At 39.7% G+C, this 15,528-nt stretch overlaps 2 protein-coding genes across 3 annotated transcripts; one reads left to right on the top strand and one right to left on the bottom strand.

Annotated features, from left to right (window-relative positions):
• Window positions 1-5,659: 5,659 nt before the first annotated feature.
• On the top strand, window positions 5,660-12,690 carry LOC122056713 (probable methyltransferase PMT21). Its single transcript, XM_042618796.1, has 8 exons — window positions 5,660-5,924; window positions 6,794-7,049; window positions 7,965-8,113; window positions 8,231-8,426; window positions 9,528-9,738; window positions 10,782-11,451; window positions 12,117-12,194; window positions 12,323-12,690. Exons 2-8 carry the CDS (start codon window positions 6,816-6,818, stop codon window positions 12,543-12,545), a joined length of 1,761 nt encoding a protein of 586 aa, XP_042474730.1. The 5' UTR covers window positions 5,660-5,924; window positions 6,794-6,815; the 3' UTR covers window positions 12,546-12,690.
• LOC122056715 (protein BREVIS RADIX-like) lies at window positions 12,571-14,954 on the bottom strand. 2 transcript variants are annotated; one of them, XM_042618798.1, is made up of 6 exons: window positions 14,815-14,954; window positions 14,482-14,592; window positions 13,530-13,897; window positions 13,311-13,449; window positions 12,909-13,243; window positions 12,571-12,828 (listed from the first exon to the last, which is right to left on the bottom strand). In XM_042618798.1, exons 2-6 carry the CDS (start codon window positions 14,587-14,589, stop codon window positions 12,750-12,752), a joined length of 1,029 nt encoding a protein of 342 aa, XP_042474732.1. In that variant the 5' UTR covers window positions 14,590-14,592; window positions 14,815-14,954; the 3' UTR covers window positions 12,571-12,749. The 2 variants fall into 2 exon arrangements, with proteins under 2 accessions (XP_042474732.1, XP_042474733.1); XM_042618799.1 differs by lacking the exons at window positions 14,482-14,592; window positions 14,815-14,954 and adding an exon at window positions 13,982-14,399.
• Between the last annotated feature and the right edge of the window lie 574 nt (window positions 14,955-15,528).

Raw genomic sequence — 15,528 nt, 5'->3', positions numbered from 1 at the left:
TCTTATACCGACAACAAAGAAAACTAGAATTGCAGCTTCTGGTTGTCGGGGCGTCACTTCAGCACTTCTGGGTCGTCTTTTGAGCAGCAAATAGTCGAAGGATCGCTTGAGAATCGTTGTTGAAAGCTGCTGCTCGAACCCTCCTTATAAACAGTGCTGGAGGCGCCTCCAAGCCTATCCAAGGCGCCTCCATGCCGCCGAGTCGCACGCGTGGATCAGCTCTGATTTGGTCGCACCTTATCCCACTAAAGGGTCCTCCAAGCTACTCCAAGGCGCCTCCAACGCCTGGTCCAAGGTGCCTCCAGTGACCTCCGAGGCGCCTCCAGCGTCTCTGGACAGCTAGCTTCGGCTAGCACCCGAGGCGCCTCCAAGCCCCATGGAGGCGCCTCGGACACTGTTCATCCGAGGTTAAATGTGTCCCTTTGTTCCTGCAAAATATGTTAGTCTCAAACACAAACCCTGCAAAACAAAGTTAGCACAGAAATATGATAAATGATATCGACAGTCAACGGACTGTCCGGGTCTGACTTCGGATTTCCAACCGGAAACCCTAGGTCAACCCGATGCCTATTGTTCCCTCTACGAGGAACGCGCTCTCACCTACTCCACTCAGGAGATTTACTTATTGCCAGTACGATCCTCCAGATCGACTGGACTTTTGCTCAGTGTTTGAAGCTTCCGGACTTTCTGCTGGACTTCCGCTTCCCGACTCGTCCAGTCTTTCACCTAGTTCGCGACACCAGGACTTTCCACCTAGGGTTACCCCCTAGGACTTTTGTCTGAAGCTCTCGACCCGCCAAGACTTTCCGCATAGGGTTACCACCCCCTAGGGTTTTCTACCTGCCTAACCGCAGCTAGGACTTTCCTGAAACACTCAATTAAGTACATTAGATCACAAAACAACTTAACTTTGAATTCCTTTGCCATTATCAAAACAACGATCAATCGTTGGATGCTTCCCGCACCAACACTTGGATCTGGTTGCAAATTTTTCTAACAATTTTTTTAGATTGGTTACTTCAGTTTTCAATTTAGAATTTTCTTCCTCAAGTCTTTTGACTTGAGTTGGGTTAGTGTTTTCTATTGGGAGTTAAGTTATTCCTTAAGGTGCTGATTTTCCTTAAGGAGTGTGTTATTTTAATTTTTAGATTTAATTAATTGTTTATTAAGACAGGTAATAATTTTGAAGAATTTTGCAATTAAGATAGATTATACCTCGTCAGAACCATCGAAAACATATATGGACTTATGGCTTGACTCGTATTTGGATTCATCATCTTGATTTGCCTCGCTTTCTAATTCCGGTCCAGATGTTATCAGCGCGAGGTAGTTGTGATGCTTCCAATCTTTGAAGTTTGATTCTTAGGAAGATACCTCATCCCAAGTCTCCTTTTCTCCTTCTTGCATTTTGATGTTAAGTAATTTATTCAGAGGTGAATCCTTTCGGTTACCTTTGCATTATTTGTTCCTTCATGTAACTTGATGAGTTTATCCTAAACTTCCTTTGCATTTTTGTATGGCTGACAAGGTTCAGTTCCTCCTCCGTGAGTCCTCACTCGATTATGTTGAATGCCTTAAAGTCGGTTTGCACCTTCTTTTCCACCTTCGGATTCTAATTTTCTGGGTCCATCGGAGTTCCGATGTTGTTGTCGCTCAAAGGCTTGTATCCTTTGCGGATGCTGAACTATTGGTCGAAGTATATCTTCAGATACATCTCTATCCACTTCTTCCAATAGTGTAAGTTGTCCCTATTGAAGGGGGGGGGGGGGGCAAACAGTGTTGTATCTCTCATTTTGGATCATTAATTTCTGAAAAAGAAACTTAGAAATATTACCAAAACTTGGTCTTAGGTAAGTAGTGTGGGAGAAAAGAAAGACCTAATTGGTATTGCACTAATTCAAGATATTGCAGAGAGAGACGAGAAGACTTGTCCAAAGAGGTAATTGCACTAATTTAGAGTATATCGAAAAGCTCAAAACTGAAAAGAAAGTTTGAAAGTCACCCCTTGCCTGATTGGTAGTTGTACCAATTCAGAGCCAACTTCGTTTTGATACCACTTATTAGATCGTGAACACATGAGGAGGGGGGGGGGGTTAATCACATGATTTTGAAAATGTTCTTTTCTTTTAAAGAATATCAAGTTTGTAGCTGAAATAAAACTAAGAAACAGAAGCGAGAAAAAGAAAGAACAAGCGTTAACACATGCATGTAATTTTTTATTTAGTTCGGAATCTTCGACGACTCCTACTCCAAGGCCCACGCTCATTGAGTGTTTTCATTAGGAAATCACTATAAGTTCAAAAATAAGTTACAAAATTTGAGTATACAAACTATAAAATGAAAGATTACCGACTACAAGATAGTATGAATAGAATTCCTTGATCATAGGTTGTCGGAGGAGTGTTACAGCATCTTAGGAGCATTACGTAGGAACGAAAGTCATAGCAATTGGTGTTGAAGCCTCCTTTTATAGCCCCGTCTGGAAGCCTAAATCCTCTCCTGGGGCTTGGACTGTGCTGACGTGACGAGCTCTAACCGAAACTTCATCTCTGAAGTCTATCCACCTCTGGGCTTTGGACAGTTGACGTGACTCGGTCAGTCTATACGCTCCAGCACAGGTTCTGGATGAGGTTTGTTGGTTCAGGGGCCCGGACCACCTGGGCGTCTCCGATCAAAACTACTATAAAATGAAAGATTACCAACTACAAGATAGTAGTATGAATAGAATTCCTTGATCGTAGGTTGTCGGAGGAGTGTTACAGCATCTTAGGAGTTTCTTAGGAGCAATGCGCAGGAACGAAAGTCATAGCAATTGATGTTGTGAAGCTGCTGGTTGAAGCCTCCTTTTATAGCCCCGTCTAGGAGCCTAGATCCCCTCCTGGGGGCTTGGACTGTGCTGATGTGACGAGCTCTAGTCGAAACTTCATCTCTGAAGTTTATCCACCTTTGGGCACTGGACAGTTGACGTGACTCGGTCAGTCTATGCGCTCCAGCACAGGTTCTGGATGAGGTTTGTTGGTTCGGGGGCCCGAACCACCTGGGTGTCTCCGATCAAAACTAATATGGGTACAGATGAGGTTTGTTGGTTCGGGGACCTGGATCACCTGGGTGTCTCCGAGCAAAACTAATATGGGCACGCGAATCAACTCTGGGCACCTGGATCCCTTCCGAGGGCCCAGACAACTCTTTTTTAGTCTTCTCTTTTCTGCAAAAAAGAGTTAGTCTAGGCAACCAAAATATGTTTATCTTGCAAAATAAAATTAGTACAATAAGGTAGTAATAGTAATTAGATCATATCTCCCTGAGACCAGAATCTAGTCAAGGTCTCAGCTTAGATTTCCCAAATGGACCTAAGTTAGACTGACACATATTGTTCCCTCAACTAGGAACGCGTCCTCACTGGATCTTTCCTCTAGTGACTTACCTTTTACTTACCAACTGCAGTCATTTGACTGGCCTTTAACCCACCAGGTCTTCCCACCAATTGTCAGGTCTGCAGATCCAACTGGACTTCGGTCGGTTGTTAGGTCTCACAGACCTAACCAGACTTTCCATTAGATATCAGGTCACTCTTGACCTATTTGAACTTCGTACCAGCTATCGAGTCCCGCTGACCTAATTGGATTTCAATCTGGTATCAGGTCCTCCAGATCCATCAACTCTTGCACACTTGGTAAAGCAATTAGACCACAAACACTCTAACTTTAATCCACTTGTCATTTATCAAAACCTGAGTTAGATTATCAGAGCAACTTGCATCAACAATAAGATACCTTTGAACTATTATTACAATATACTATCAAAAATTAAATATCTCATATTATTAAGAAATTAAAATCTTCAATCAAATATAAATGTGATAAATAAAATATATTCGATTCAATAATTTTAATTTTCTTTATTTATGCCATTAATCATAAAAATTAATTTTCTTTTAAGAAAATCTATAATTTTAATGATCAATGAACTCTATTTATTTTTTTTAATAGACATTTTTGTAAATATGAGAAATAAATTATTATTTTATGTATGACAATTAATTATTTTAGTTTGGTCACTTTAGTGATTATAAACTATCTTAATTACTATAAAATCATGTATATATTTATATCATATGCATAAGCAATCTTAATTATCTTTAAAACAAACATGCGTGTATATTGTAATCATCAACTGAATTCATAAACAATAATTAATCAGTGATTAATGCATCTATAATTTTTAAGGTCAAATATATTAGATAATAATTATTATCTAACATTTTCCCGACCCAACAATCACTGTTGCCAAAGGGAGAAGACGGAAATGTGAAAACACAATATAGAACACGACTATACAAGGAGAAACCAAAGAGAAAATGGCGCGAGGAGTCGCCCAGAAGTGGCTGGCCTAATAAGGATTGTGTTTTTTAGTCTGAAGATCTTCTTAAGATGGCTTTTGTCTGGTCTCGCTTCACTTCCACCAACTTTCTGGTAATTCTCCTTTGAGGTTTGACTAAATATGAGTAGCAGTCTTTCTGAGTCAACTCCGGTAAGAAAAATACATTATATTTTTAACTTGGGAGTTGACTCCAAAAATAGGAGTCAACTACCTTAAAAGTTAAAAATCTACTCTTTTTACAACTAAATAACTCTAAATTCATCAAGTTCAGTGTTACAATAACCCTAAACACCAAATCAACAACCTATGGAATCAATTAAAAAATATTAAATGTTAAAATAATTATATTTTTAATTATTTTTATTTATATGTATCTTATTTGTATATTTGTGTTTTGTTTACTCTGAAAGATAAAAGGAAAGGGAAAGGAGTAAAAATCAATCCCTATGTAGAGGAGAGTAAAAAACAATCCCTATGGAAAGGAGAGAAGGAAAAAAAAAATCAGGAAAGAAAGGAGAAAATAAAAACGGAAAAGAAAAACATGAAGGATATATCAGCTCGCGGGCCAACTTTGCGCCATCAATTTAGACTGCTTGGTCCTTTATCTCTGATCTCCTCTGATCCACTATACAATTTTCACAATTTCGATGATTTTCATCGAATGAATTCATATGAAAAAATTGTCATCTAAATTATCTCAATTCCATACATAAATTATGAGTTTTTTTATATTTTTTTACCTTATCAATATATTTAATTAGATTTTTTTTCTTTATAACTAATTAATTAAATATATTGATAAAGTAAAAAAATAATGGACCAGAAGAAGAAGATAGATAAAGAACTAGAGCAGTGCATTAGGCTCGGCCATGGGTCCCTGCGGCCGCGTGGGGCTGCCGTCGACAAGGTCTCATTTGAACTGATTAAAAAATATAATGAATTGTTAATTTCATAATTTATTAAATAAGAGAAAGAAATAAAATCTAAAAATTGACGATGAATTTTTTTTTAGTAGTTTTTACATATATCCTCCCAGGGAAACAGAAGCTTATATAATGGAATTTGTATTTATTTCTGGATTTTATTTATCAATTATATTTTTGAAGTAAGTCAAAAGCGAGTCAAATTATGAGTGACATTTTCACAAACAGTTTGCGTGCGCTCTTAACTACCCACTACAGGGGGGCGAAGCGCGAAGGGGACTTCTTTCCGTCCACATCGCCCCATTCGCCAGCCACATTTCGGTGGTTTTCCATCTTCTCCATTTCCTGCCATGATTTAGAGACAGATCTGAGAGAGAGAGAGAGCACTCGATTGCCAAGCGAGTAGGCATGGGCAGCTGCTATAAAGGCTCGTGGACTGTCAGGGAAGGCAGGCACAATAAGGCAAGCCAAAGAGCCAAAAGGAGGAGAAAGGGGAAAAAAAGGGGGGGATTGTGAAGGAAATCTGTACTGGCCTGTAAACAGATTGCCAAATTGGAGTCTGGTGATTTAGGAATCAGATCCTGGCGACGAGAGCTAGAGGATTTCGTTCTCTCCTTTGAGGTAGCTGAACTATCTCTGATGCTTTTATCTTTGTTTCTTCAACTTAATCTAGTCGTGGATTTTATAACTTGAAAAAACAAGGTGAGGATCTTGTTGCGAGTTAAGATTGAGTCGTGATGGATTCTTGCTAATCTTTTCTGTCATGCCGTATTGTTTTTTGTTCTATCCTCCAAGTTTCTTTATGGTGAAAACAAAAAGAAAACTATCTAGTTTCTTTGTCAGTACTGACTCTTTCATAGACTTTCGAACTTGATCAAAATAAGCTAATCTTGACACTCCCCTTAGGTAGCCGGTAGCACCACTGGTGTCGGTTGTTCAAATACTTTCTTTGTAAATCAATTGATTGGCTCAGCAACGGTGGCCTATAGAGTTGTAGGACTATGCAAGCTTTCATATTTCAGTTATTCTGATCCAGGTTGATTTCAATATCTTTCACAAATGGCTCAATTGCTTACCTTCAGATATGTTTTGTAATTTATAACTGGCTACCGGCTAGGAGTGTTAGTCTGAAATTCTTTATTTGAGTCATTCCACTGAATATTGCCATGGGTTTATTATCATTGCACGTGCATAAGTTAAGCTTGGTTCTCTTTAAAAGAACGAGTGTCTTGGAAACATAATGTGAAAAGAATGGTATAGAAAATAGTAAGTCCTATAATTGATTTTGTTGCATAACCTTTTCCTTCTATCTTTGCATTTATATCCCATCTGATGCAACAATAACCAGTAATATTATGGTGCAATGTTTCTTTTTCCAATTGAAGCTTAGAATTTCCTTTACCTAGGCAATAAGGAGAATTATGTCTAGATGAATTATAATTTAATGTCTATTTTTTTAGATTTTTGTTTGTTTGTTTGTTTTTCTGCAGAAAGTTTCATCTCTGAACTAAAATGAAGAAGAAAGATTTCAAGATAAGATCTCAGTTAACCCCCTTGGTGATTATTATTTTATGTGTATTTTTCTTCTATCTCGGAGGCGTCTATTATTGTGACAACACAATAGCCAAGGAGGATGCAACACCAACTGTTCAGGAAACTTCAGTACCTTCTCTGCAAATAAAGTCTATTGCATTTCCTGAGTGTAGCGTTGATTATCAGGATTATACACCTTGCACAGACCCTAAGGTAAGATTTGCTTCTGCTTGCTTCTCAACAACAGTACAGTAGTTGTGCAGATAACAATTATACTATAATGAGACGTAAATTAGTTCCAATGAAATTTTCAATCAAAATAAGGAAAAAGGAACAGGCTGGTGCTATCATCCAGTCTTGTTTTATACTATCATTTGTAGTGGGAAGATGCTCCCCTTCAACATTGATTATCAGGATTATATATATACCTTGCATGGAACTTAAGGTTTTTTAACACTATCTTCCACTTGCATCTCAATAACAGTACAGTAGTTGTGCAGATAACAATAAGATTATACTATAATGTGATGTAAATTAGTACCGGTAGTCCCTAAAAAATTCTCAATCGAGATGAAGAAGAAGGAACGCACTGGTGCTATCGACCAGTGTCTTTTTTTACTATCATTTGTAGTGGGAAGATGCTCCCCTTCTTCCTGTGCATCTTAGATGAAAGGCTGCTAGTTAACTTACCTGCTTTTCTCTGGTATGTTTATTCAAGTTTTTGCCCTTTGCTAGCTCCTTTACATGCTCATTGTGATCTTTTATCTTGTTAGTTATGTTGACCATTTCATCCAAAGCTAGCCTGGCTACAGCTCTGCAACTTGTTCTTTTCGTTTGTAAATTTGATGCAAAATGTTGGCCTATAGTCATACAAAATCTTAAAAAATCTTGCACTAACTTCAACTAAACCTTTTTGTTTCATCAATGGTATTAACAGGAACTACCCCACTTCCATTACTATGATTTGATGAAACAGAAAGGATTAGTTGAACAGGTCATTGCTGTTAAAGTTAGTGCAAGATTCTTGTTACGGATATATCACTTTGAAAAAGATATATCAACTTTAAGCGGTCTACTTGTCCTGAGCGCTTGTTTTCCTGACAATATGATGCTTTCTTTTAACTGCAGAGTTGGAGAAAGTATGGTAGTTACAGGCTTAGTTTTATGGAGCGCCATTGCCCACCAATAGTTGAGAGGAAACAATGCTTGGTTCCTCCACCAGATGGGTATAAACCTCCAATTAGATGGCCAAAGAGCAAGGATCAATGTTGGTACAGGTAAACCAACCCTTTCCAACCTAGTTTGACACCAATTTCAGTAAATAAGTCATCTGTATTATCCAAAGAATGTGTATTTTTACCTCTGATGAGGCTCTAATTCTGCATATCATTCAGAAATGTCCCCTATGACTGGATTAATAACCAGAAAGCTAATCAGCATTGGCTTAGAAAGGAAGGGAACAAATTCTTCTTTCCAGGTGGAGGTACCATGTTTCCCAACGGTGTTGGCGCATATATTGACCTTATGCAGAATCTAATTCCTGGAATGAAAGATGGAACTGTCCGAACTGCAATCGATACTGGTTGTGGGGTGAGTATTTACTGACTTTTTTCCCAAGTCACCTTTGAAAAAATCTTCTGTGCTCATTAGCTGCTGGAAGTCTCTGGGTTTAAGGTATAATTAATAACATAATGTGCATAGGCCTATATAGATCAATCTACTCTGTAGAAAAAGACATAAACATGATCTTTAGGTAATGATTCTTTACTCATTTTAGAGTGATCCAAGATCCAGTGGACCTACTACTCTTAATTCTTAAACTCATTGATGAAAAATTTATCCAATAGTTCAAGGTACTATTAATTAGTCTCCAACTTTGTTGTTCTATTAATTAGTCTCCAACTCTGTTGTTCAACTGACGAGCAAACCAGTAGTGGATCTGGTTTATTAGACTTGTTCGATCAACTTAGTTCAGTATCAAAGCATGCAGTGTGTTCTATTATATTGTTGTTCTTCAAAAAATATCTCTTCATTTGGTTTGTTTGATTAGAAATTTTCTGTCCAATTTTCTAAAGTTGAATTAGATTCAGCCTTGGAATGTTTCTCAAACTTACAATTAATAAATGAAAAAGCATCTCCAATTGATGAAGATTTAATGCTAAATATTGACCCAACCATTTGCCTTGGCGCAACGGCAAAGTTGTTGCTTTGTGTCACGGGTTCGAATAAACAGCCTCTTGCAAAAAGCAGTGTAAGGTTGCACACAATGGATCCTTCTTCGGGACTCCGTATGACGGGAGCTTCGGACTACATTTTTTATTGACCCAACCATTCGCCCGTTGAATTTTATGCATTGTTTAGCATTTAATGGAATGTTCATATGAATAATGACACTTATGTAGATATACATATAGCTTACTCAAGTTGTTGCTATTGCTTTGTGGTTTGCAAGTAAGGTGAAATTATCTAGCATGTCTTATGACTGGATGTTAATAATTAAGTACTTGTTGCCTTAGCCTCTTAAAGGTTGATTGATATGTATGCCTATGCTCGTTTTTTTTTTTTCAGATTTCTAGTACAGTATCAACTTCCTACGATAAATCTATTCTGTTTCTAAATTCCTGTGCTTAGGCTTAGCCGCATATTTTATATTTGTAACCCTAGGCATGTTCTCTAATTTCTTTCTAACAGGTAGCGAGCTGGGGAGGTGATTTGTTAGACCGTGGTATTCTTACTGTATCTCTTGCTCCAAAAGATAATCATGAAGCTCAAGTACAATTTGCCCTCGAACGCGGCATTCCAGCAATTTTGGGCATCATATCTACTCAGCGTCTTCCATTCCCTTCAAACTCATTTGATCTGGCCCATTGCTCCAGATGTCTTATTCCATGGACAGAATTTGGTATATTTCTAACAGTGAGCTGAATGATTGCATAAGCTACTTGCTTTTCTTATGAAAATTTTTCTTATAAAGTTATTCGAGGATGAGGTAGCAAAGAAAGTAAAATTTGATACAAACAATTCTATTTTATTCTTATGATATTTTCCTCGAATGCAAACAATTATGTGGTACATAATTTAAAAAAAAATACAACTGATATTTAATAAGATATAGTTAAAGCTGGAGGTTTGAGTTTCTATTTATATGTAATATAATTGTAGTATATAGAGGAATTTAGTAAAAACCAACTTACTAGCACTGTGGAAGAACCATTCTACTCTCATTGAATCATGCTGTTCACATGCTTGCTCATGCATGGCAATGGCAGATCCAGAATCTAAACCAGGTTGCCATCATCATCCTCAAGCCATATTTGTCCCAACACTATTTTATTTTATTTTTCACCTCAGAATTTTTTTTTAAAAAAAATCAATAATCTGAAAAGCTGATAGTGGTTCTACATTTTGGTTTGATTTCCCGAAAAGAACTTGAACTGATTTAACTTTAACTAGCTAACAGTAGATTCATATGTTGGAATTTGTCGCAAGTAATGAATGGAATAATACTATATGATATGTAGCAAATTTAAAAAAAAAATGTTGGCCAAAGAACTAGAAAAAATGAGTAAATTTTGGTGGCCTATTGACTTCAACATTAGCAGTGACTGTATGCACACACTGGTAATAATCATCACACTGCCACTGCATACTTGATAATGCTGGCTCTCGAACTGTGCTCATCATATACAGACGCCAACTTGTGTTAACTTAAACTAAAAATTCATTACACTATTTTTTTTGGTGTAATTCCATTTCCTTCAGTCTAACCTCTCCCAATCATAAATTGTATCTTCATTTTGCTTATTTCATAGGCCTGCATCACTTTTATACCTTACCTGCCTCTTGGACATAAAAAAATTCAATATGGTTACTATCTAGTTCCTGTTCTTAATTTACTCAATTTCAAATAGTTTTATTGTTTGAAGCATTTGTTGTATTTATCAGATGGCATTTATCTTCTGGAGATACACAGAATACTTCGACCTGGTGGCTTCTGGGTTCTCTCTGGACCACCAGTAAACTATGAAAACAGATGGCGTGGGTGGAATACCACAGCGGAAGAACAGAAATCAAACTTTGAGGATTTACAGAAATTGCTAACAAGCATGTGTTTCAACCTATACGACAAAAAGGATGACATCGCGGTTTGGCAGAAGTCTCCAAACAACACTTGCTATGATCAACTTAGTCCATCTTCTTACCCACCTAAGTGTGATGATAGCATGGATCCAGATTCAGCATGGTACACTCCACTCCGTGCATGCTTAACTATTCCAAGCCAAAACTACAAGCTGGGGCTAGCTTCTATCCCGAATTGGCCGAACAGGTTGCATGTTGCTCCCGAGCGCACGTCTGTGGTTCCTAGTGGGGTTTCTGGTGGATTCAAGCATGACGAGGGTAAATGGAAGATCAGGGTAAATCACTACAAGTCTTTACTACCTGCTCTAGGAAGCGACCAAATTCGCAATGTCATGGACATGAATTCTTTGTATGGAGGGCTTGCCGCAGCACTTGTAGCTTCTCCAATTTGGGTGATGAATGTCGTCTCTTCTTATGGTCCAAGTTCTCTTGGTGTGGTCTATGACAGGGGACTAATTGGCACCTACCATGACTGGTAAGATACAGACCTCTGATAAGTTTCACTGCCATTGATCATCTAATTCAATTAATTACACTACATGCTAATAAGCATAGTAGAAATATACTAGATGATGAATAAATATTTTTGTTAGACAATGTGAATTTATGACAAATATGCATATTAATTAAGGAAAGGGTAGGAACAAAGAAGAAGACTTAACAATGATAAAAAGGAGACCAATGGAGCTCGATAGACTCTTGTGGTTATAACAATCATTTGAAATCCTAGCTAATGACATAAAAACATGATTTTTATTGTTCTCTTCTGACATTGAAGTCATAAGTTTAAGTCTTGAAAATATAAGAAAAGGCTTTGTACAATAAATCTAATATGATTTGATCCTTCCCAAAATTTCACATTGGCCATTTTTATTTTTGGGTTTTTCTTACTGAAATGCTTGCAGTTACTTGCACAAATCCTATATCTATTAACTCAAATTTATTTCATATACGGCTACCTGCTTTGAGAACAAGTTTAATTTTATCTTATGTTGCAATTTATGCTCGAGTTACAAAAGCTCATCGTCGTGCTTGACTCGTACTCATCTGTTTTTCGAATCCCTATTTGACAGAATCGAACTTCATGTAATCACAGTTTTGTCAATCTAACAATGATGTTGTTTCAAACTTTTGCCTCAGGTGTGAGCCATTCTCAACATACCCTCGAACGTACGACCTCTTGCACCTCGATGGGTTATTTACTGCTGAAAGTCATAGGTAACTAAATATTCTATCAGTGACTCTCCTAGTCGAAAACTTCTAACGATACTTTGTCTACCACGATTCTATCTTACTCTAAAACGAACTTGCTAGAGTTATATCCTGAGTTTTTCATGTTTCGACAGATGCGATATGAAATATGTGCTGCTCGAGATGGACAGAATCCTACGTCCCCAGGGCTACGCGATGATACGCGAATCGACCTATTATCTCGACGCAATAACCACCATTGCCAAAGGGATGCGATGGAAATGCAACAAACACAACACCGAATTCAACGAGGCGGGAGAGAAGCTACTAATTTGCCAGAAGAATTTGTGGTTCGCGAATGAGGAAATCCTTCTTTAGGCAAGAATTTCTTGCAATGGATTGGTTTGGCTTTCTTAGTGTTCTTAGTTGAGTTATAGCATATAAGAGATCATGAAGCATGTTTTACAAACAACAAGAATCGGATGATTTGAATGGTAGCTCAGATCGAACATATTTTCCCCTATCTTTTTTTTTTTTCTGAAATTGTTTCTGATATTGAAGTCAGACAAGACTCACCCAGTTCTATAGATATTGTGTCTGGATTCTTTCTCTGTTCTCCTCCCACCACAGCTTGGCGTGCACCTCCCCGAATTTCTCGCGGCTGCATCGACATTGTTGGTGTTAGAAAGTGGTGATTTGTGGTGGTTTTTGATTGAGTGATCGATCGATCCATTTGGTTACCTGAATCGGACTCGCCGGAGGTCTCGAGTGCCATCAGCGAGCTCGCGGATGGTGATGAACACGCCCGGTTCGTCTTCTTCCACCCACTCGGTTGTCTCCAGATCGCTGGCGTTGCTGATGGAAATGGAGGCTTCGTCCCTGGACGAGGTGGTCGTCCTCGACGCGTCCATGGATCCGGCACCGTAGTGGAGGTGGGGTGGGAAGAATTGCTCGGATGGATCCGGCACGAAGGGGTAGCAGACGCCTTTCATCGGCGGCGGCGGCGGCCGGCTGGAGCATCTGGTGGCGGCGGGGCTTTCTCGCGTCGAACCCACCTTCGAATAGAAGGACTCTCTCTGAAAAATCCAGCGGTTAGGTTTAGCGTTTTTGAGATTCAATAGAGAAGAGAGAATATTGTTCAACCTCGCCGCCGTCGTCGTCGGATCTTGGAGGCGGAGACAGAGCTTGGCAGTTGAATCTCTGGACGTTGTAGAGCTCCATGATCCGGTCGTAGTTCTCTCCCCACCACCGCTGCGCTTGCCATTTGTTGAACATCTCCCGGCTACACACACAGAATTCGCCGCCATTGTCTCAGAACTAACAACAGAGTCCAGCTATCGGAAGTATAGAACCCGCTCAGACCTGAATCGGATGCGCCTGAGATCATTGCCGGCGCCGCCGGGGAGCGACACGAAGGTTATGTGCACCCCCGGCTCGACCTGCGCCACCCACTCCTTGGGCCGCCCTTCGTCCTCCAGCACCACGTCCTCCAGCGCCGCCGCCACCGCGTCGACGCCGCCGGTCCACCTGGCGCTGCTCCTCGCCTCCTCATAACTCACGTCCCACGCCGGCGTCGAGCTCGAACAGGCTGCCTGCAGGACACCGCGGAGGTGGCGGCCCCGTGCTACGGGGATCATCTCCTCGTCGTCGAAGTAGTGGCGGCTGCGGAGGCGGCGCGAATCCTTGCCCCGGGACGACGATCCAGAAACCTTTAACACCATGTCCTTAATCTGCGTAAAGAATATCAAAAATCACGATTGAGCTCCATAAGCAAGCTGTGACAAGAACCCTAAACAATATCAACGATCGAGGACCACGACAGGGTGCCCCTGCTTCCCTTTATTCCTGTTTCAGCCAAGCGATCTCTTTCCACCAGAGAACTCTCCTTTTTAAAAAGACCCGAATCCAGGCCTCCGCCATTAAAAAGAGCAGCAAGAGCTTCAATCTCTCTCTCTCTGTGTTCTCTCTCTCCTTCTCTGGATCCGTGCGCACGCAAATAAGGGCTGTGGCACGGAGAGAAAGCGAGATGGGACCTTCCTCTCGTCCTCTGCCTTGACCGAGCTTTATCCGTTCTGGGACGTGGACCTCTCAGTGAATCTCGCCGGCTTGCCCACCCACAACCTTGTCATTCTGCTCCACGTACTGTCCTACGCAGCCAGCCTTGGTTCCATGGTCGCATGGTCGTCGTCGCTTTTGCAGCTGCTCTGTTCCCAGTTCCCACTCTCTCTCACGCGCCTTCGTCTGGTTCAAATTTATGCCAAAAACAAAAAAAAAAAAAAGAATTTTGTGCGGGGGAAAGGAGATAGAGGTGAACCTGGGAGGTGAGGCTTTTGCCGCAGTCTTTGCCGCCGGCTGAGCTGGTTCCCGCGTCATCTCCGCCCTCGTCCAGCCCGTGCTTGCTGCAAGCAATGCACGCCAACATCACCTGCAAGATAACGTCACAGAGATGATGACAGGAACAAAACAGGGGCAGACGCTTGTTCCCCCTCCTCTCTCTCTCTCTCTCTCACTCGCGCGCGCGCGCGCACACACACACACAGACGCCATGGACGGAAGATGGAGAAGAATGGCAGACAAGGAGACAACGAGGCGCCACGATTAAGGAAACAGGGAAATCTTACCCAAATCTCGATTCTCGTCGACTTACCGTGGATCTTGCCAAGGAAGGGTAGGAGGGGCCGGAAGTGAATGCGCCGGCCGCGTGGCGATCTCAGAAGCGCAAGGAAATGGAAGAAGAAGAAGAAGAAGAAGAAGCGCGGCTGTGGGTGTTAGGCTTGAGTGTCCGTATTTTAAGGCTGCGAGGTTTCTTTTCCGTCGTAGAACGTTCCCGTGGATTTTTCACTTTTTGACTCTCGTACTTTAAAAATTATCACTCTACCCCTGTGGATTCAATAAACTCATTTATTTATTTAATAATTAAGTGTCCGATTGGTCGCCCAGTTTATGTGGACTGATGTAGTTTATTAATCTATTTGAAGTTTAATTATGATTCTTTATTTACTTTTATTTTATAAATATTTTTAAATAAAAATCATAAGCGCGTTCAATATTTTAGTTATAGTCTCCTATCTTAGTTTTTATCTTTAAAATATCCTTATTCTATATTATTATAATAATTTTCATCAAAATTATTATAACATATAACAAAATTTACTAGATATAGAATATTATTATATTAAAATATTTTTTAAATTTGCTCAGAATTACTTGAGTCATCAAAATCACTTTAACTCTGTACGCAGCAATTTTGATCAAAATTATTAAACATGTAATTATTTTGAATAAATAAATTATTTTGATCAAACTACTTATATAATTTTGATCAAAATTATTATTAATTTTAGGTGATAGGAAAATAAAG

This window comes from Zingiber officinale, chromosome 3B (assembly GCF_018446385.1).
Source record: "Zingiber officinale cultivar Zhangliang chromosome 3B, Zo_v1.1, whole genome shotgun sequence".
NCBI classification, from domain to species: Eukaryota; Viridiplantae; Streptophyta; class Magnoliopsida; order Zingiberales; family Zingiberaceae; genus Zingiber; species Zingiber officinale.
This window is presented reverse-complemented; position numbering and strand designations above follow the sequence as displayed.